At 36.0% G+C, this 21,236-nt stretch overlaps 1 protein-coding gene across 20 annotated transcripts in view; it reads left to right on the plus strand.

Moving 5' to 3' along the window:
* The window catches only part of ERC1 (ELKS/RAB6-interacting/CAST family member 1), a 301,807-nt gene that overhangs the window by 184,772 nt on the left and 95,799 nt on the right, over positions 1–21,236 (plus strand). For all 20 annotated transcript variants that reach the window (XR_011810085.1, XM_027463493.3, XM_072039666.1 and 17 more), the window contains one exon: positions 7,360–7,520. Coding sequence is in view for 19 of the 20 variants with exons in the window: in XM_027463493.3 (XP_027319294.3) it covers positions 7,360–7,520 (161 nt within the window). In the remaining variant the exon portion in view is untranslated. The remainder of the gene's footprint in view (positions 1–7,359; positions 7,521–21,236) is intronic.

Genomic DNA, 21,236 nt, shown 5'->3' on the forward strand with positions numbered 1-21,236 from the left:
CTAGAGAAAACTCCATTTTGCCACCACTCTACCTGATAAAGTATTTTCTCAAGTGCCTAATTCTACATAGTATTGTATTTGCTCTGGCTCAAGAAAAAAGTCTTTTGTTGCCTTTAAGTCTGCTTTGAAAGAGAAAGTCATGCAGATTTTTACAGTAAAGCTCACTTGGAATTGTAAGGACTGGAGCAAATACTTGTTTTAATACTTGCTTAAAGCTAGGGCTGTTACTTTTCTGATTGAAATTTCTTTTCCATGTTCCAGTCGTGATCTTACACTTGCATCTAGGGTTGCAATTTAATGCAATAATATGTAGATTAAAGCATTAGAAAAAATCATAAGACTTGTATATTAAATTTATAAATTAGAAAAACACACACTTTTTCGTGACAACTGATTTTTCACCAAAATACATTAAATGCAAGAAAAGAAATTGTATTCATTTCTGGACCATTCTCCTATACAAAAAAACACAAAAGAGTGACAGAGAGAGATTTGAGGTTAATTTAATTGAGGATTCTTTCTGAAACATTTCCTATTGACGCAAAAGCTTCCAGACGTTGCTGTACTGCTGTTTATCATCAGATTCCTTCAAAGCCTTCAATGAATTGTAGCCTTAGTTCAGTTGGCTCAGAACAGTGGGATTACTTTTTAGTTGCTGTGGCTAGATTCTGATCTTTGTTTTCTATTAACTACAATGCTAAAGATTTGCTTCCTCAAGTTAGCAGAGGTGGAAACTTTCCTGAGCTTGCCAATGAGACTGTACTTCTTCAGTTAAACTTTAGCCATATGTTCAACCTTCATGTAAATGCATGTGCTTTCACATAGTAACTGTTCATGATCCTTAACATCTTCTGGGAAGAGTGTTGAAGCTGAATGGTGAATTAGCATACCATTTTTCACTACATGTAGTGAGTTAATACATCATCCCAGAATTTTTCTCTTTGGAGAATCAATCTGTAACTATATAAATTGACAATCTGTGCTGTGTAGCACAGCATTAAATATTTACTTTGAATATTATTAGGGTATGTCTAAATTTAAGTCTGCCATGGTGACATACCCCAGTTAACATGAAACTATCTAAAATGCAACAAAAGGAAAGCCGGTGTGGTTTGCAGACTCCTTGTGAGCTTAGATCCTTTGGTAATAAGTCTGAGCTGAAAGGCTTCCTTTGGCCCAGTTACTACTACTACTACCACCACCTTAGCAGCAATCACAGATGTACCCTAAGAAAGGTCAAGCTATTTTGAAGATGTCTTTGTTTAGAGCTGTGCTTGCAGTATCATGAATTAGCCACTTTTCTGAAGGGGTTGTTTGGATTAACAAATAGTGCTAAATTTGTATGTGCAAAATTCTGCAGAAAGTGCTAAGTGTGCTAAATTCTACTTTGTCTACCTCTGTAGTGATTTTTAAATGGTACTAATGTAGTAATTTTTAAATCCAGTTTTTAAATCCAACTTTTGTTAAGATTGTTTGTTATCTTTCAAAGTATTGATTGCTGCTCTGTTCTCAAAGGACTGGAGAACTTCATTGCTAGTCACGAAGATGAACACAAGACATATGACTATATGACTGTAGATCCACAAAAAAAAATAAAAAAAAAAATTGGTCAGCTTCCTTTGATATGGTTGCAAGGGTTAAAAAGCATAGTGAATATACTTCATCAAATGAAGGTTCTAGCTCAGTAAAATGTAAAAATACAATTTTAACCTATTATAGTCTTCAGATGATGGAGACTGCAACAGGCTTCTGTCCTTAACAGAAATCTGAATTCAGTCTTTCGCTTTTTTTTCCTAATGTGACTCATTTAGTGTGTGTGTGTTAAGCAGAGAGGATTATTGCTTCCTTCTCAAGAGCTCTTGTCCCAGCAGCCGGCCATTGCTTATTTATATGGCTTATAGCCCTCATTTAGGAGATACAACTGTCAAAGCTACCTCCAAACATCCGAACAGGACACAGCTGTGACTTCCTCAGTCCTAACGTCTAAGCTCAGGAGACATTTCTCTTTCCTAAACATATGTGAGCTTTGATTCCTTCTCCTTCATACCAAGAACACAAGGCTCTCAGAATATGAGCAAAAATCACTCCCCATGGTACTCAAGTACTCCTGTGTTTCTGTGGGTACTACAGGAGTGACTTTGTAATGTCAGATATCCTCTGGTCAGTCTGACTATTAGTCTTCATTGCTTAGAGTCATCAGTGACTCAAAGACTTAAGAAGGATACACGTTAATGTAAAGAAACACGCAGTTCATCTCTAAAAGTCTTGTTGTATATATAGTTTATCACTAAAATTATTGCTGTATATTACAGATAATCAGAAACCTTGCCTTGTCTCAGAACTGATAATCCACCAGCTAGTTTCTCAGTTTTGATACCAACTCCCCTCTTTATTGTGAAAAAAACAAAACTGTTCTCAGTACATGCAGTCTGCCACAGCCCTGTAATACTAGACACAGTTGACTTTGGCAAAAGGGGTGCTGCGAATCTGACATCCTCTGGGATGGAGGAAAATGTGATATACAGAAACACTGTAACCGTTGCACAACATTCTGCTATGTTTATTTCCCAGTTTCTTTAGGCAGGATCTCAGCTAAGGAATTCCAACATTCAAAAAACTTTTTTTCACTTGTCTGTGTAGGATCTCATGGTAGTGTTCATTAACAATGACCATGTGGAGCATGTACAGTGTAGGGAAGAGCATTCTCTTTACGTGATGAACATCTGCTCACCTTAGGATATCCTTACAGTATCCTTACAGTTACAGAATAAAAGCGGAGGTAAAGCATCTTAACCTCACATACGTGCTTCAAAAGGATTAGTGACAATGTGACAGCATTGTCGTGACAGAGAGGCCAGTAGCTGTGCCCACTTTCTCTGTACGCCTTCCAGAATATGCATGTTCTTGCAGTGGTCGTGAGTAAGAGGGGCTTGATGCAGAGCCAGAGCTGTGCATGTGGTAGGGGCATTCTGCTCTGCTGCCAGTGTGGCAGAGCTTTCAACAGGTCTTCCAGTTGATGGCTGTCATTAATATACAAACCAGAAATAACATTCTAATTTTACTGAAAACTAAGATTTCTCCTTTTACTGCTTACTTATTTCTCTCATTCTCCCCTGATATTTCAGCTCTCAAAAAGCTATACCCATCAGCTGTCCCAATAGCTATAAGAATGTGAAAGTTGTTCCCTCAATTCAGAATAGCCAAGAATTTAGTTAAGTGTCTTGGTTATGGTCTTTAGGAGTACCTAAAGCCACCCTACTGCTTTAACAAAAATGGGGCTGTGATGAAACCATAATTCATTTCCTTCTATTTTGTGTAAAGGTTTATTAGCTCGTGATTTAAGCAAACCATCTGGTCCTGCTGGCAATCCAGGTTATGTCAGACTCAATGCATTCTCCCTGTAATATGTTACTTGAGGCAGTTAAATTACATACTTAAGTCCCAAGTCTGGCCTGTGCTTTTTCCATGTCTTAACATCTGTTCTGGGAAAATTTTCTGGTATCCAAACAAGTTTACATGGAGCCAGAACTCTTGTCTTTGTCTTTCTTTGCATGTCTGTTTCTTTCTTTTCTCTCTGTCCTGCAGTCTAATCAGTTCAGCTCAGTAAAAGATAATGCAGAAATTTGCAGTCCCTTTATCATTTCATTAATGTACACAGTGAAATGAAAAATAGCTTAAAAACTCAGGATCTGAAAAAAAGTTGGAGAGGGTCCTCTGAGACACTGAGTAGAACTTCATGAGAAATGTTAATTATTTTTTTCAGGACTTGTAGTATTCTTACTACTGACTTGTAATTTCAAGACCTTTTGTTTTGGTGGCCTAATTCATTTTGGACAGAAGTACAGATTTCTAGTACATTTTGTCTTGTAATACTAATCTGTTGTTTATCCAAGAAAGGCCTATGTTCAGAAAGCCAATAATTTTAAATATGTAAGTTAGCTTCCTGAGGTGGTTTTGAAAACAAGATCTTTAGTGATTGATTTATGAAATGCTCATTGAAAATAAATTGTTCCTAGTGGTCCTTGTATCTTTGTTTTCTAAAATTCCATCTTTTTGTATTCTGCCTGGAACTTTTGAGATACATTAATGAACATAAACAGCTATCTCATAACCCACAGCACCTTTATTTATACTGGAAGAAATACAATTTTTTTCCCTAAGTCAGAAAAATGAAAACGTATCTATTTTTTTTTTCAGTAGTTAGACATTAAACTGTAAGTTTCCCATGTATCACTGCATCTGAGGTACCATATCTCCAGTTTAGGAGTATGCATGGTTCTTAGTCTAATAGTCAAGTCCCTTTGTCATGCCCTTTGAGACCTTTCATTAAAAGTCTTCTTCACTTGATCATAAAAGTATTCAAATACTTGACCAGAAGGAGAAAAAAAAAAAAAAAAAAAAAGAAGAAGGAAAGAAATATAACAAGAATAACAGCTTGGGCCATCTGCATGATTGAAACCCCATATACATTTGAACTATGGATTCTTTAATGTCATTATACTATCATTTCAGCACAGAGAGAAGAGGAGTGAGAGTATGCTCTTTACACATTCTGAAATAGGAGCTTTCTAGGCATTGGACACAAGCTTACCTTGAGTTAAATTGAAAACGTCAACAGCATGTCTCAGAAATCTCTGGTTATTGGCAAACACTTTCTTTGTTATTTAATTAGATGCTCTCAGGGGAAAAAAAATCAAGGGTGGATTTAAAGTTTCATGTATAGGCTAAATTAGACATCTATTGCAAGGAAGTTGCTTCCAGTGATTATTTCTGTATCATTTCTCACAGGACTGCTTACAGGGACATATAAACAGATCTGCACTAAGATTCATAACTTGCCACATAAAAAGTTTTTCTTTTCTATAAGTTTAATGGAAATGCTGCCATGGAATATCTATAGCTTGATGAATTCAAACAATGAAGTCTTTATTGTAAATACAGACATTACTACTTCAGTGAATTTTGTCCTTAGTAAGTAGCATGACAAATGATGGGTTCTAGACAGAATGGAAGGTAGTGACAGTTCAGTAAGCAAAGTTGTTGGTGCCACATGAAATCTACTCGCATTTTGTCTGTTCCCAATATATGATTAGATCAATTTTATGTTAACATTCACAAACATAGAATAAAACCTCAGAATGAAAAAAATACCAAATGGAGTGATTAGAAAAAGAATATAATACCCACAGAAGTCAGTACTCCAATTAATATAAGCCTTTGCTGAAGGGTTTGATCTTGCCACCCAGCAGTGACTGCCTTGCCCTAGCTATTGGCCTCCAGCCTCATTGTGTGTTAGTAGCACAGAGCTGTTATGCTACAGATCTGCATCAAGCAAACGGATCCTTTGGTGTTAATATCACAAATTTGGATGACTGGGAATGGAATGACAGATGGCAGAAATCTTTCAAACTTCATTATGGAAAAGTTGTTGCTTCAAAGATTGTTTTATCTTGGCAACTGACAGATTGACACAAACCTTTTAGATTGTTGCAGTTGGCTGGGGACTTGTTTATTTGAGGTTGCTTTTTGTTAAAAGCGGAGGATTTTATAGATGCCATGCCTCTTCTCTCCTTGATTTAAAGGAAAATGTTTATGTAGATAATTCTGATCCAGCCATAGGAAGTAGAAGTTGATATACTAGTACACCTTCACTTGCCCAGCATGTTGCTATTTTTCTCTTTCTAGGTATCAGTTTTCTTCCCAGAAGTACTTCTGCTATTCATTGTTTCTGCAGTTTTTCTTTATGTTCTTTTCTAACTTTTCCCCATTTCTTTCTACAGGGCTTTCTCTTTGTTTATTTTAAAAATTGACAGAGGTTCTGGTCTTGTTTTGCACAGGAACAAGACAGGAAAACTTGGTTATTTTATGCATGCTAGCCAGTTTTGACTATGCATCACTGAAATTCCCCTTCAGTCTGCTGATTGTTGGGTGAAGTATTGGCTGTACATTTTGAATAGTTTTTGACAATGACATTTCTTAAATTTTTCTTAATTTGTTGGGCACAAGAATTTCTATTATCAGCTGCAGTTTAGTGTAAGTAGATAGGCATTTTGCCTTAAGCAGTGTATGTCTATGTTAGATTTTATGAATATTCCAATTCTAAATTACAGTTTTGCTTTATAAATGATTGAGGATGATTATCAATGTTTGTCCTGAGCCAATAGCTCTGCCTTTTGGAGTGTTTGATTTATTACAGCAAGCAGTGGTATATTCCACACCTTACATCCTCTAGTACCTGTATAGTGAGTAATGCTCCCAACTCATTGTAAAACCATGTAAATAGAAATTGAGCTTAATATAATTTCAGTAATTCACTTCTAGGTTGAAGCACAAGTTGATTGTTGTCTGGGGATATGCAATACAATGCTGTAATGTCATACTAAATTTATATGAATGTTTGATCGTGTGCAATAGTAACATCTGAGTTTCTCACATTTGAAACACATTATAAAATTATTTATGAGTGATTGGTTATGATAGATAAAATCTATAAGGATGATGTTGGTGAAAGAAATCTCTGTGACATCTAACATTACTATAAAATTATTGTTAAAATACCCAATTTTTTTTATACTACATATAGCTATGCTTCAGCATTTACTGTGATTTTGCATGTTAAAGTGATGAACTGCAGCTGTGACAAAACCTGCTCGTAGTACAGAACAAAATACAAGTAGATTCATCTGTGCAGCATCTATTCTAGAACCTACAATTATGATAATTGTGAACCTTTCCCATCTTGTAATAACCTGGAGATAAGAGCATTGTTCTTTACCTGTGTGCTATCAGCAACTCTTTGAAGGTAATTTATGTTGCTAAATCACAAAATGTGGTTATAAGCATTGTTCAACGTTTATTTTGAGGGAAGTATCCTTACTTACATCTGCATGGTAACCCAGTCCTCTCCCGACTTCAGAAACATTGTTAACTTCATTCTTAAAGTACATACGTAGCTTCTTTTTAGAAGTTACTTACAGAGAACATTGTCAGAATATTATCCATGTGTTCTATTTAATACCTAGCAATTTTCTGAGCTAATTTAATTCATATAGATCATCTATTTATCCTTGTGGTACATTTTCTAAAATAGAAATATTGAAGAGTTGAAGATGTGTAATACGGTATCATAACGGTAATGTTCCAGTCAGCAGAGCATATTAAGCCACATAATATAATGCTGCTTCCGTCAAGTGTAGATGTAGTTTCCACAGTGCTAGATGATGCTTCTTCTGGTCTACAGTATTATGCAGTGTACATGCATTGGTAACCTCAGACTCTGATTTAGTTGTGACCTTTAAGTTCCAGGTGATCACATCGTACTTTTTTTCTCTCTTCCTGCCTTCCTCAAAAATGTTTTAGGTAGAGGAGCTGATGATGGCCATGGAGAAGGTTAAGCAGGAGCTGGAGTCTATGAAAGCAAAATTGTCCTCTACTCAACAGTCTTTGGCTGAGAAGGAAACCCATTTGACCAACCTACGAGCAGAAAGAAGAAAACATTTGGAGGAAGTCCTGGAGATGAAGTAAGTGTTTCTTACCATTTTTTGTAAGCATGTTTTATTGATATTTTTGAATTCTTCTCTGATCCCCAGTGACCTAAAGACAACCATTGTACGAGTATGCCTCTGTAGGCAGCTATCTATATAATCAGTCAAGTCTTCAGAAGTGACTTCTGACTAGGGATTATCTACATTACTTTCATACTTCTGTTGGGGCTCAAAAACACATCTTCCTTCTGAACATTTGCAGTAGAAAGCTATTATCTGCACAACGACATCTTCAATGTTCCTAAACAACTGTTGTGACCCAATTATTTTAAGTCTTATGAATGTGCCGTCTTGTCTAGAGTGGCCTATGATCTACTTAAAGGGAAGACACAAGTCAATGTAACAAATGATAAAAAGGAAGGAGGGATGAGACAAACATATTGTCAGATAGTTGCAATGCTGAAATGATACGGCAGATGTCTAGTCTGCTAAAGTGGTTTTCAGACTCATGTGGATGATTCATTAGTACTTGAACTGAGACTGAATTTCTCTATCAGACTTCTCTTGTCATCTTTACATAAGGAGACCTGAATAAAACCAAGCTTTGAGATGGGGAAAAGCGAGGAATTAGACTTCTAAGGCTTAAATACTTCCTAATTTCTGACTGTGCATTATAGATGAATAGTTATCCTTAGTTTAGGGAGACATGAATCCATTTAGTGCAATGATGGATAGTGCTGCCAGCAGTTCATTAGAAACACTTTCAGTTGTTTAGCCAGCCCTGAAGAGAAGGAACATTTTTATTGGCAGGACCAGCAGTGGTTCCTCCACTGTGGTTTTTGTGAGCCATTATTTATTTATTTAGCTTTTCTATACTAGCCTCTTACCTTTTCTTTTTTCTTTTATTTCTTCTGTTTTCATTCCTTTTTTTTTCTTTATTTTTTTCTTTTTTCTTTCATTTTTCATTTTTTCTTTCATTTTTCCTTTTTCTTTCATTTTCCTTTCATTTTTTCTTTCCTTTTTTTTTCTTTTCCCCTTTCCCCTCCTTTTCTTTTCTTGGATAGAAAAACAGCTGTTACAAAATGGAAAGAGAGGTGGCTTAGATCTTGAAACTCTAACTTAGGAGTGCTCTGCAAAGTGGGCCAAGCTTCTTCAGCATCATATTCAACTACTACAGTCTGATCTAGACCTGGCATAGGGACATTGGAAGACTGCAGTACTTGAAAGCCACACTTCTTATTTTTAATAAAAAAGTTTTATTGAGCTATAAATTTGACTGGCTTGAGAGTTGGTGTACTGGGGGATGGGAAGAATAGCTCTTAAGGTGATGTGGGAATCCAAAGCAACTGGAGATATATCCCATATCCAATCACTTGGCAGTACTTTCTTCTGCCAAACTGCTCTGCCAAACCTTCTCATTAAAATATAAACGTATTGTATAGTATATCCTGAAATGTATTTCAAATTGTGTAGCTCCAGCGCTTTCAATATAACTACTCACTTCTTTTAAATGATGACCTCTCTTAGCTAAGTAAGTTATTGTTGGAAAGCTATTGTACTGAAATTTAGTATTGGGAACTGTATAAACTGGTAGATCCATTGTACCTCAGAAGGAAGAAGAAGAACACTGGAGAGAATGGTAATGCTGTCAGCACATGGACGGAAAGATGGAAAAAACATTACATTTGTATAGTTAACTAGCTAAACATGTTTTAGACATAGCTGATCTGTCTTAAAGTTCTATAAAGCTGCCAAACGCATCCAAACTTCAAAAACTCATGCTCACTGAGAGGCTCTGTTGCAAACAAGTCTCTAGTGAGGACTCCCAGTCAATTAAATATCTTATATTTATATACAGGAACCTCAGTATATTCTTTGTTGCCACATTTTCCCAATCCATGCCTCTTTTAAAAAGTACTCTTCTCAGCTGTTTTCCAGTTTTGCAGAAGTTTCTAATGTTGACAAAATGTTTTCTACTGTCTCAATTAAAAAATAACAGCAACTGAATGATTAGTCAGTTTTGTGAAGCATTTGAACAGATTTTGATATCCTTAACAGAAAACAGTAATTGCTGTACATCTACTTTTCATGATTACCATAAAGCAATATTGTTGCCCAAGTTTTAGGGCACACTTCAGTGGAAGAGTTTCAGATACTCAAATGCAGCTCTGATTAAATTTGCAATTTGTTAGAGGTGTAAGTTTAACAGCCTGGGCCCTACAGTCAACTAATGAGGTAGGGGAGAATGAGAGGAATATACAAGAAGAATAGCTTAGATTATGTTGCTTTAGGAGATTCTAGATGTGGACTGAAAGAAAGTTAAAGCAGCAAGATTACTCCAGAAAGCTACCTTGGGGTTGTGCTAGGAAGTTGTTAGGTATTATGTTAGTGATAATATACACTTAAAATAGCATTTCTTAGAGTACAACTTGTGTTTACTACTGACTCTGTAACTCTGAGAAGATCATTTCACACTCTTTAGGGACTACTGTGGCATTGGAACAGCAGAAATATGAAGTATTCCAAGGAAGAAATTTCACTCTTTAAAGAAATACTATGTATTTTGAACACCTCTGCCTTTAAGTCTAATATTTTTATTTTCTTTAAAAAAAAATAATCTTTGTTATAAATAATTATGAAGCAGCTAGATAATGGTCTCTCTATTGATATCAACAAACATGATCTACTGTAAAAAAAAAAAAAAAACATTAGTGAACTGCTAGGATTTTTGTTTTGTTATGTTTTCTTTAAGTTCTAATGTTTCCATCATTCACAGCAAATCTTTTAAATTAGGCAGGAATAAAGTGCTGTCTACAGAGAAATCTCTGTTCTTTGTCCCATAAAAACCTGCTTAGGCTGAGCTGAGTTATAAACTGTTGAAAATCACCAGTTTTCCTTTCCCTTTTTTTCTCCTGGTGTTGTCAGCAAATTTTGGCAGTGTGTGAAAATAACCGAGCACAAACATTCTAATCTGGGGCCGAGTTCATGCAATTGCCAAAACTGTAGCAGTGGACTCTCTACTTATAGGGAAGGAGAACAGACACTGTGTCTGCATGTAGAGAAGAGACTTTTTTTATTTTTATTTTTTTTTGTCTAGGCAGGCCTTTTGTTTTGGTCAGAAGGACCAGAAGATTCTCCCAAGTCATGTGCTTCAAGGTCAATAAATCCCAGTTGGAGCATTTCTCAATCTGTTCCTTTAGAAAATTGTCCAACAGCCCTTTCCTGAATTATGCCCTTTCTTGCTAATTGAAGTCTTTGCTAGCTCTATAATTCAAGTGATGCAGACTTATATAATGTAGTTGGCGTGTCAGAGTTGAATCCTTGATCCTGCTGGCGCACATCACAAAGTGTATTATTTATCCAAGAATAATTTACTATTATCTTTTCTTTTTCTTTAAAAACAATCAAGGATATTACAAAGGAATTGTTACAATGGAACATAATTTGTTTCAAAATCAAGCTCTCATAAATGTGTTAATTTATTTGAGTGGTCTTTTGAATATTTACCACGGTACTATTTGATTACATGAATGCATTCCATTTTTCAGCCAGATAGTGTTTAACTTGGTACAGAGGGTAGGTGGTGATCAGAAATGAACCAGGGCTGTGTAGCTTAATTAAGCTGTCTATTACGTTTGTTTTTTATTTTATCCATGAGTTGGAAGGCCTGCTGAGAGCTACTGTTAAAAACAAGATGCCAGCCTAGGCAGTGTTATGTTCATCCTTCTCTCTGCTACAGTTTTCCTGTATGTCGTGCAAGTCTGCTTAAAATATTTGGTAGATGGTTGATAAGTCCACACGTTCATTTTCTGGCTGTCAGATAAGAAAAAGAAGTCAGCAAAAGCCATGATTGTTTATCTTCGAAAAAGTTCATCCTCTCAGCAATAAAGCAGTATTGTCTGGAGGTATGAGTAGGAGTTTGAAATTGAAAGTGGTCCAAAAGCAACTGATTAATTGGCACAGAGTTTATTTGCCAGAAAAGTAATTTTTGCTGGTTCAAAATGATGTGTGAAGTAATTCAAACACAGCAAACAGACTCAACAAACAAAATTTTTTCATGCTATATATATCCATGATGAGCAAAACTTGAAAAAAAAAAAGTATCAATGTCCATCCAATAGCTTGTCAGCGCACTGGAAAATGTGCTCTTGGAAATTAAAGACGTGTTTGAGTCACTGTAGAGTCGTATTTTATGCCTCTGGTCTTATGACAGTTCTCCAGAGGAGAAGAGTGATTCCTAGTTGCAAAGGAAGAAAGGAAGTATCTGTATGTTCTACGTATATAAATGGTTGTCTCTGTAGTTTGAAGTGAGTTCACATTTGTCCTGTGTGCTACAAATTAGTAATATCTTAACCTTGCATTTGCAAGGTATGGCCTTCTAGGGCAAGCTCAAAGTCTTCATCATGTTGAACTAGACTGTAAGGTCTATGAGCCACTTGGTATATCAGGCCAATGGGCAATCACAGCAATGGTGCCAGTGCTCCTCCTGTAATTACTGTTGCAATTTTAAGTAATCTCCAGTCCCACAGGGGGCACTCCATGTCCATAGGATTTACTGTCTGGGGCAAAGCTGAACAAGTGCATGGCAGGAGCCTCTTCTTTCCCCTCCAAGCTTAGATTTTTAATTTATTTTTTTTTCATTAAAATGCCTATTTCAGAGGAGGACACAAAGTAAAAATGAACATAAAAAATATCCCGTTCCCATCGTTTTGTCCTTTTTAATTCCTGAGCATAAAAATATATGTTTATTTTATTTTGATATACTTACCCAGTAAGATTTTGACTTTTAAGCTGTAAAAAGTTCAGTTGCAGTAGTCAGAAATGTGAAAAAATGCCCATTTCTAATTACTGGAAAATAGAGACATTAAGATTGAATGACTGGAAATAAAATGAACTTGGAACTGCTGTTAATCTCAAAATGAGTCCCACAGAAGCCAGCAGGAAAGCTGAAACGCTACGTGTAGATATGTTGTATGTCTTGTAAGGATAAAGGTTACTGAAGGGCCAGAAAATGTATTTTCATTTTTTTTTGGCTTCACAATTCTCCTCACTATAGTGAACCATTAAGCTCTTCATAAACATGACAGTAGATCTCGGTTACCTTGACATTTGGTGGGTTCTGCTGTAATTATTTCATTCAGCTGAAAGCTTGATAGAAAACAATCTCTTATGCACTTTCCCTCTTTTGGCAAGTAAGGTTTTGATGTCTATTATCCTTTCTGTCCTGCTGCACTGTCAGGGAGCCTTCAAGCAGCCTTAGATATCAGTAGGGTGGTAATATCAGAGGCAGCCTGCCACTTGGTTTTCAGTGAAACCGACTGTAGAATGTCCTGAATCATGGAAAGAAGCAGAAAAGCTCAACCCATTTATGGGCACCAGTACAAAGCTCTTTGGTCATATGATTCACGTGGGTGAGAGAACTATTAAATGTAAATCTTAAGGTTTAGCAGAAAGGATAAAACTGCAAAGTAGAAAAAGAAGTGAGACCTTTAGTGAAGCCTGTGTAAACAAGGTGCCCCATATGAGCAGAGACAGAATTGGATTGTTGTGGTTTCCTCTGTTTCTTTAACTATCGGAAAGTTATGTATGTCTTTTGTAACTGGTTTGTTTTCACTCTTCACCTTCCTTGAAAATTTTTTTCTTCTGTGGTTTTCTCAGATACTAAAATCTTGGCACTATATGCCCCAGTCCCATTCTGTCTTATGATAAAACCTCCATATCTCATTTTATCTTGAATTCTATGGTCCCCCAGAACAGTTTTATATAGAGAAAGTACTGTACTATCTTAATGAGGCATGACAGGCCTGGAAGCAGGACCAACTGCTGAAAAGTACACCAGGTGGTGTTAAAGGGGTTTGTTCCATTCAGTAATTCCTATGGCTATTAATGTTATAGGGAGGAGTTGGGGAAAGGAGGTCCAGTCATTTACTTCCTGAAAAGTAAGTTACACTGTGCTCTTGTTTCCGTGCCTTTCCATGGGAGGTGTTTTTTCTACTGGATGTTTTCCGGGGTCTGGGTTGAGTCTAAGTGATCCCTTGAGTAGTTCTGGGAACCCAATTTCTAGATGGTGCAATGAAATTACACCTCTTTAAAGACAGAATGCAAAAAGCATAGCATATAACCTCAGTGTTAACAATGCACAGGTTTCATTTTTTTTTTTCTTTTCTACTTACAGATTACAGTATTCTTATAGAAATTAGGATGAAAAATCTCACCAGCAGAGATCTTTGGCATACACAGAGAGTACTAAAATGTGTAACATTTTAGGCTAACACAGTCCTAGCATTAGCAAATGAACACCCTTCCTGTCTTTTCTCAGTTTTCTAATTCATTATTGCAAACCTAGAGCAGGTGCAGCACAAGACAGTGTCTTGGAAGTCATTAGTGCCCTGTGTTCTTCATTGCCCAACTGACTTTACTTTGGGGAAAGTTTGTGTTTACCATAACCTGCGTATTGTACAGATCATCTTATCTAAAAGAATAAAAATAATAATCCCTTTTTCTAGATATAATCACTCAGCTTAACTAATGTTAAATTGGCAGAAGAATGGAGTCAGTGACAGATTTGTTTTGACTAATGTATAAAGCAGATTGCTTGTAAAATAGCTCTGAGGGCACCAACATACCACCTTCTGCTAGATAATTCAGCATTCCTTTTCAGTAAAAAAGCACTGTTCCCCTTGCTATATTCTAAAATACACTTTCTGTAATGAAAGACAATCAGAAGTTCTCTTAGAAGTAAAGGTTTATCTGTTCAGGAGAATCTATGTAATTTTCCCTTGGGTGTATGAATGCTCCACTCCAATTATTTCTAGAACGGCACAGACAGAAATGGACTTCCTGGTTTTCAGCAGGTTTTTTTATTGTTTCTGTATACTTGATATATACGTATACAACAAACATAAATATGACTGTGGTCTTTGTTTTAAAAATAAAATATGTATGAGTGTTTTTTTGGCGCAGGTTTGGTAGCAATAGTACATTTCCTATGCTAGCTGTTTCAGCTGCATCAGTGATTCCTGTCACCATTCCTAATCCAGCTATAAGATTCTGGGGCTTCTAGGGGTGTTACTGAGCTAAACCAAATCAGGCGCTTTTTACTTTCTGTTAAAGTCGAAAGAACCATGAGCTCCTTAGGGTGCTTTTTACTCTTTTATAAACGCGCACTGTAAATAGTGATGCATATAAATCAACTCTGTGAGCACTACATATTTCATTAAATACAGTCAAGTTGTGGGTTAATAGAAGTTCCAAGTGAAAATATTATGGTATCTCATTGCATATATTGTAGATTTAATGTAGTGTGAACAATAGTAGCTTTGAGCCATTGTAAATCCCATCCGGACATCGTCAACATAGTTCAAAATACAAGGAGGGAAATCTCAAAGGTTAGATGTGCTCATATGGCCACTGTGCATATGTAAGTCATTCTTTTATTGTTTTTGAAATAGCAGTGAAGCTTTGCGGGATGTAGGTAAGGCAAAGCCTACTAACTTCATGTTATTTTCTGTAGTCGACCAGAAATTCCTTTTTCAAGAGAAGTCAGGTCAATTTACTTTAATTACAGAAATAACCTCTAAAGCAAATAATTGGTTCCCTACAGTCCTGGAGGACAAACTGAGAAGAAATGGGAGTCATATAAGAAACATGGGGAAATGACCCAAATTGTTGGCAGCCCCTATAATCTTTGAAATTGCTCTGAATGTGAATATTCACTGTGTAATATTCAGTATATCTTTTTGTTTTCCTCCCTTCTCAAACAGTATATTTGAGATCTTTAGGCAAAATAAAAAACATCATTTGCAAGTCTAAGGAAGTTCTGAGAAAATCCCATAGTGAGAGGATTTGAGAGCTTGTTGGTTTGTTTGGTGGTGTCTTGTGTGCAGCACAAGGGACTATCATAAGAGGAGTTAAAAACAGGAAAATTGACCAGAACCGTTTGCTTGGAAATCCTAAGAGAAAACAATAAATACCCTAAAAGCATCTTTTTTAAGATGTGCTGTTGTCATTGTTTTATTCAGGTCTCTCAGTCTAATATATTGCATTACGGTTCATGTAGATTACAGGAGAGAGAGAGCCATCTTTCTTAGTACTAGGAACTAGGACATACAGAATTGTAGGAAAGACTGAAACATTCAACAAAATGTTGTATTTGGTGTTCCCTAGATCCCTTTTTATAGCCCTTGCTCAAGCACAAAACAGATAATGCTATAGCTTTCCATAAACCCGTATTTCTTTTTCAGTCTGCTGGCACTTTACAGCTTTTTTTTCTCTTTAAAACTTACGTCAAGAAAGCATTGGAAACTAAAAGATCACACTAGTTTATATCCACTTTGTAATCTAAGGATCAACCTTTTTTTATGATCTTAGAGGTCTTTTCCAACCTTAATGATTCTGTGATTCTAAGTTGAACTAAATGATAAAGTAGTATTTGCTAAATAATCTAGAAAACAACGAGTTTGAACATTTAGTTTAGTCTCATAAATAAAGCTCTGAGGCCAGCAATACCGCTATGAAACTGCAGGTAGCTTTAAGCAACCAAAGGATTTCATCAGTCTACCTTCAGTTCCTAGCTATATGTCGGAGTAAATAAGAAAGATTATTTGTAAATACTCAGAAAACAGTAAAGTGTTAAGTAACAGGTAACCTGAATTTGTGGAGATTAAATCATGACAAATCAACAAGGTGTCTCCATATGCCATTGGTAATACAGTAGATGTGATATGTTTTGACCTCAGGAGGATTTCTGTCGTTATCTCTCAGAACTGTCTCATCAGCAAAGTAGGGATTATGTTCCTGATTAACTACTATAAAGTGAATAAGCAGGTAGCTGGAAAAGAACAATTAGTTCATTGTCAAAATGGAAACCTGTATTACCTGATTTTCTTAAAGGTCTCCTCCAAGTCTCCTACTGTTCAAAATGTGCATTAATGATGTGGCTGACAAGCCAAAAGACATATTGCCAAAATGCCAATGTGGGTATTAAGGCACTTTGGAGAACAAGACGAGAATTCAAAATGATCTCACTAAACTGAAGAACAGGGTGTGGGTAGGGTGTAGAATATTGTTCCCTGAAGGTTTCTACACACAAATGACACCAACCTATCACAAATAGCTTAGGTATGGTTGAGCATGCTTTCATGAAGATGAAACAGAATAGAGAGGGTGTTGTCTTGCAGATTCTTTAGCACAGATCATATCCTTCCCTGAGTTGATGTCTATAAGAACCAAAATTGTCTCTTGAAAAATATATAGATTATATATATGAACTTGTTTTACATATCACGCGGAGGGCTCAGTTCTCTCTATTAATACCAGCTTAGGTTTGCAGATTCAACTTCTAAAGAGAAATTTTGTCCTAGCATGTAATCCATTTTGAATATTCCTCATGTAAGGGAAACTACCTTTTTTTTTTTTTTAGGTCATTCACTTTGTTGGTTATAGATAGCTAAAAATTCTTTTTTCGCTGTCAAGCCCTCAGTAGGCTGGAGATGTGAAAGGGTTAAGCCTGGTTAGCTTATAAAGAATGCCAGGGATATCTTCTGGTATTTGGAGAAAGTCGTTATGACTTCTGCTAGCCATATTATCTTCTAAAAATATCAATAATGCAAGTTTTAATAATAATACTGTGCAGTTTAGTTCTTTTCACTGAAGGATCTTGTTTATCAAAGTCTTCTTTTCCATAAAACCAGAGAAATTTCGTTGTTGTTTCTCAAAGAAGTAAACTGAAGCCAGAAACACGATGTGATTCCTTCACACATGAAGGAATCATGTGGCCACAGAATTCCAGTGATCTCAGAAATCAAAATCTTATTGGGTTTCTATGTTTTTAAATAACTTGAGACAAATGTTTAATAGAAAAAGCTGTGCAAGTATGATATATAAATCCTCTTTTATTTCTCTCTTCTAGTATGTTCTCATGCAAATCCTTTCTACATCCTTTTTTTTTTCTTTATTGTATGCCTGTACCTAAAATTGAGTATGCTTATCTTACCACTTTAGTGCTGTAATTGCAGAGAAGCAAGCTGTTCTCTTTTGATAAGCTGATCTTCAGATTTGTCTTGCTTGCTATATTCTCATTGTTAGTGAGGCTTTGGTCTTGAGTTTGAAAAACCAGATGAATGTAGCAAGGAGATGTTAATTTAAAACAAAAACAAATAACATTTTTGCCTCACCTTGAAAAATATGAAGCTGGCTTTGGACTACAATTTCATAGGTTTTGTGACAAATGAGGCATGAAACAAATTGGCAAACCTGCAATGTCCGAAGTACAGTGGTACAGTGTGCTCTCTAATTCCCAGCCCTAAAGATCTCAGCAAAGGTCGCAAATTAAACAAAGTCAAAATTAATCAAGTCTACAATCAAAATATGATCATTAAGGCTTTCGTTTACTACAAAGAGGCATTTGTGAAAGAGGCACTGGACCAAGTTCTTTTGTGCAATAAGGGAAAATCAACGGCAAGGTGTCAAACAGAAAAATGAAACCCTGCAGGTGAAGCTGTCTTTGGAGCCAAAAGAAACCAGCACGCAGAAATGCAAGTAAACTGTTGAAGAATGGAAAGGGTGTTTGGTGCTGAGCTGCAGAGTGTGTCAGCATTGCATTTGGCCCAAACAGAAGGAGCCTGTGGGCTAGAGTCAATGTTAATCAAACAGCTATGGAGCCACGCAAAATCACTTCAGGCAACCTCTTACCAAGGCTTCACTCCAGTGGTCTTAACTGCTGGACCTTTTGCCTCCTTTACAATATGGAGTACTGGAGTATCACTTCCTCGGTGCGGGAAGCTGAAAAGTACAAAAGATGCCTAGAGAAACCCTAGTGGACAACACATTTCTTTATACTCTTTTTGCCCAAATTTGGGGAAAACTGTGCTCCAGATGGCTTTGTGATGTGTATGTTTATATCTCCATTACCTCAAGTGTATTATTTATACAAATGCTACATTTCTTATTCCATTTTATGGGCAAATATGCTCTCAGTGTAACTTAAATATAACAAAGTGTAAGAAATTCTTATTTTGTTACCTATTTCTGAACCAGAACTTGCAGACCTTTATTAAAGGTACAGTTTTAGGGGGACAGAAATTACTCTGGGCAATGATCTGGTTTTTGTCTCAGTGATATGAGTAACAAAAAGCTTTATTCCCATACATGGGAGGTGCATTATCTTTTAATAGATCTCCATTCTGATTTCTTTTTTTTTTTGTTTGTTTTACTGTCTAATAAAAAATAGCAATAGGGAATGAATATGTAAAAAGTAGAGCAAGTTATGCTTTATTCATACCAATGGGTCCTAATAATGAAATGCATTTTCATTAGAGTGCACAGAGCTTAGCCTGATTGCTGTTGTACTTTTTCTTTGTGCAGAAACTCAAGCATGTGTCACGCATAGCTTGTGTTCTGTTTGACCTGTGTAGAGTATGTCATTTTTATTTTAGAAATGAGTACAGTTAATTTGCTGAGATTCTGATAATTTTGCTAGAATGCTTTAATGATTATTTAACATGTTTGCAGCATAGAAATACCCATTTAATTACTGTCAGATTATAGAATGAGGCATGGAATAAAACCCTGTACTGTTCTTTCAGAGTTACTTTACTCCTTGTTCCCACTGTCAAGTCATCCATATTTTGAAGCCTTTGTACCTTAATAAGCAGAACTTTTGCCTCATAAGTTTGTCAGGAGATGCCTGCTTGGAAAAGATGGAGAATTTGGCTTCTCATGACCAACTGCTACAGATTTTTGGTTAAAATTTGATCTCCATTATATATACTGATATATCTGGAACATGTATTGTGAAGGACAAAATCTAACTTTTTTTGTTGCTCTTTTCCCAAGGAAATCCTACAAGTGTTAGAAAAATTCTTTTAAAATATTAACTGAAGGAACAACAACAACCAAAAAATCACATTCTTCTTACAATTCATGCACTGCATTGACACATTTCTCTAGTTTATGTCTTAACTGTATGTTTTGCTTTGAGGTATGAGTTAGGATAGTCTAGTGCAAGTATTTCATTACCTAACTTCTCAGTTCTTCCAGTTGATCTTGGTGGCAGCCGCATGGGACTTGGAAATACACACCTAAACTTTTAATGAACAAGAATTTGGTGATCAAAAGAGAATAGTAAATCTTCTCTCCTTGTGACCTTAAAATACCTCTAGGAATTGATTTCTTTATATATATATATATATATATATATATATATGCAACCTTCTATAATTTTAATTTATGCTATGGCATTCAGTTCTTAACCATGCTACTTTACATTACAGAGCAATTTCCATCTGAAAATCTTAAAAGTGCCATGTTAATTCTCAAAATGCTCCTCTGCAAAAAAGTCAGTATTGTTTATCTTCTTTATGGATAAGGAAAACTCAGCATGGAAAAATTAAATGGCATGAAAAACCGTTTGGGTTGCTTTAGCAGAGTGACCTCCAGACCACACTGAAGACATTTTACTATGTTCCAAAAGGCAATTTGCACTCCAATATAAAATTTTATTTACTAGGAAGTGAGGGTTTTCTGCCATAAATATGGTTTATATTCCATTGCAGGTGAATAAAGTAAAGTTATTAAAGTGTGTAGAAAGGGTAATATTAATGATAAAAGGTTTTTTGATTAGGACAGACACCAAAAGATGCACACCTGTGCTGTTTGTTCCCTGTGGTCTTCTGCCTACCAGTGACTGTCCTAAGTGTGCCTGCTCTCGAAGAATTAATTTTTCAAGACTTCCACCACTGTACATACAAGATAGAAATGAGCTCTTTTCTCACCCAATTTATATCTCTGGGATACCTATTGATAACTTGATTACTGGTTTTAAGGAGAACAGTACTGCAGATCCATTGTCTGAACCTTGGTGTCTGTTGCCATTTCAGGTGTACTAGAATATCCCACTGGACCTCTAAGTGCCACTTCAGAATGGCATAGATCTTCCAGATATTGTGTGTCACACTATCAGCCTCTTGTGAATGTCTCACATATCCTGGGACAGCTAACATGGCATTAGATACCATTATTTGGGTAACTGAATCCCAAAGCACACACCAGGAATGACTGAATTATCACCCTCCCTATTGACATCAGCTAAGGGACGAGAGTACAGTCTGGTCAGACAACTTCTCAGCACCAAAAGAGGTCATCTTGGAGTGATAACCAATTGTCTCCAAACTTGACATCTTTTTCTGTAGTTACTATACTTTGTAGTTTTCCTAAAGGTAGTCTGGGATTGTGTTCTAATTTAATTGTCCAGTTGCTGAAAACAGCCTTTCTCCTGCTCACACAAAGCTGACTGTTTGATTTTTCCAGAAGAACCTTCTAATCCTGGAACTCTGAGTGAGCATTATTGAAGGCTTTTAAAGGCAGGGAGCAAAATTACAAATTTTATCAAATGATGCATAGAAAGCCACTATCGGAATGAAATTTTGCACTCAACACATTGTGTTAGTGAATAAATGGACTGTTGTGATTTACATTCCCCATTTGACAACTTTTAATGTTGTGATTATATAAATAAATTTCAAACCTTATGGTAATGTAGCCTAGAATTTGTAAGTGCATGACTTATAATTGAAAATTCAAAATTGTAAGAGAAGGGACACAATTTTCTTATCAAAGATATAGGGGTAGGATGGTCTTTATACTCTTTAATCAATAATATTTCTAGAAATAATGATGGTACCCAACACTCACAAAATTCCACTGTGTAATTCAGCATACTAACTTGGCAAAAAATGTTCCAATTTTTGTGAA

Source organism: Anas platyrhynchos, chromosome 1, assembly GCF_047663525.1.
Source record: "Anas platyrhynchos isolate ZD024472 breed Pekin duck chromosome 1, IASCAAS_PekinDuck_T2T, whole genome shotgun sequence".
NCBI classification, from domain to species: Eukaryota; Metazoa; Chordata; class Aves; order Anseriformes; family Anatidae; genus Anas; species Anas platyrhynchos.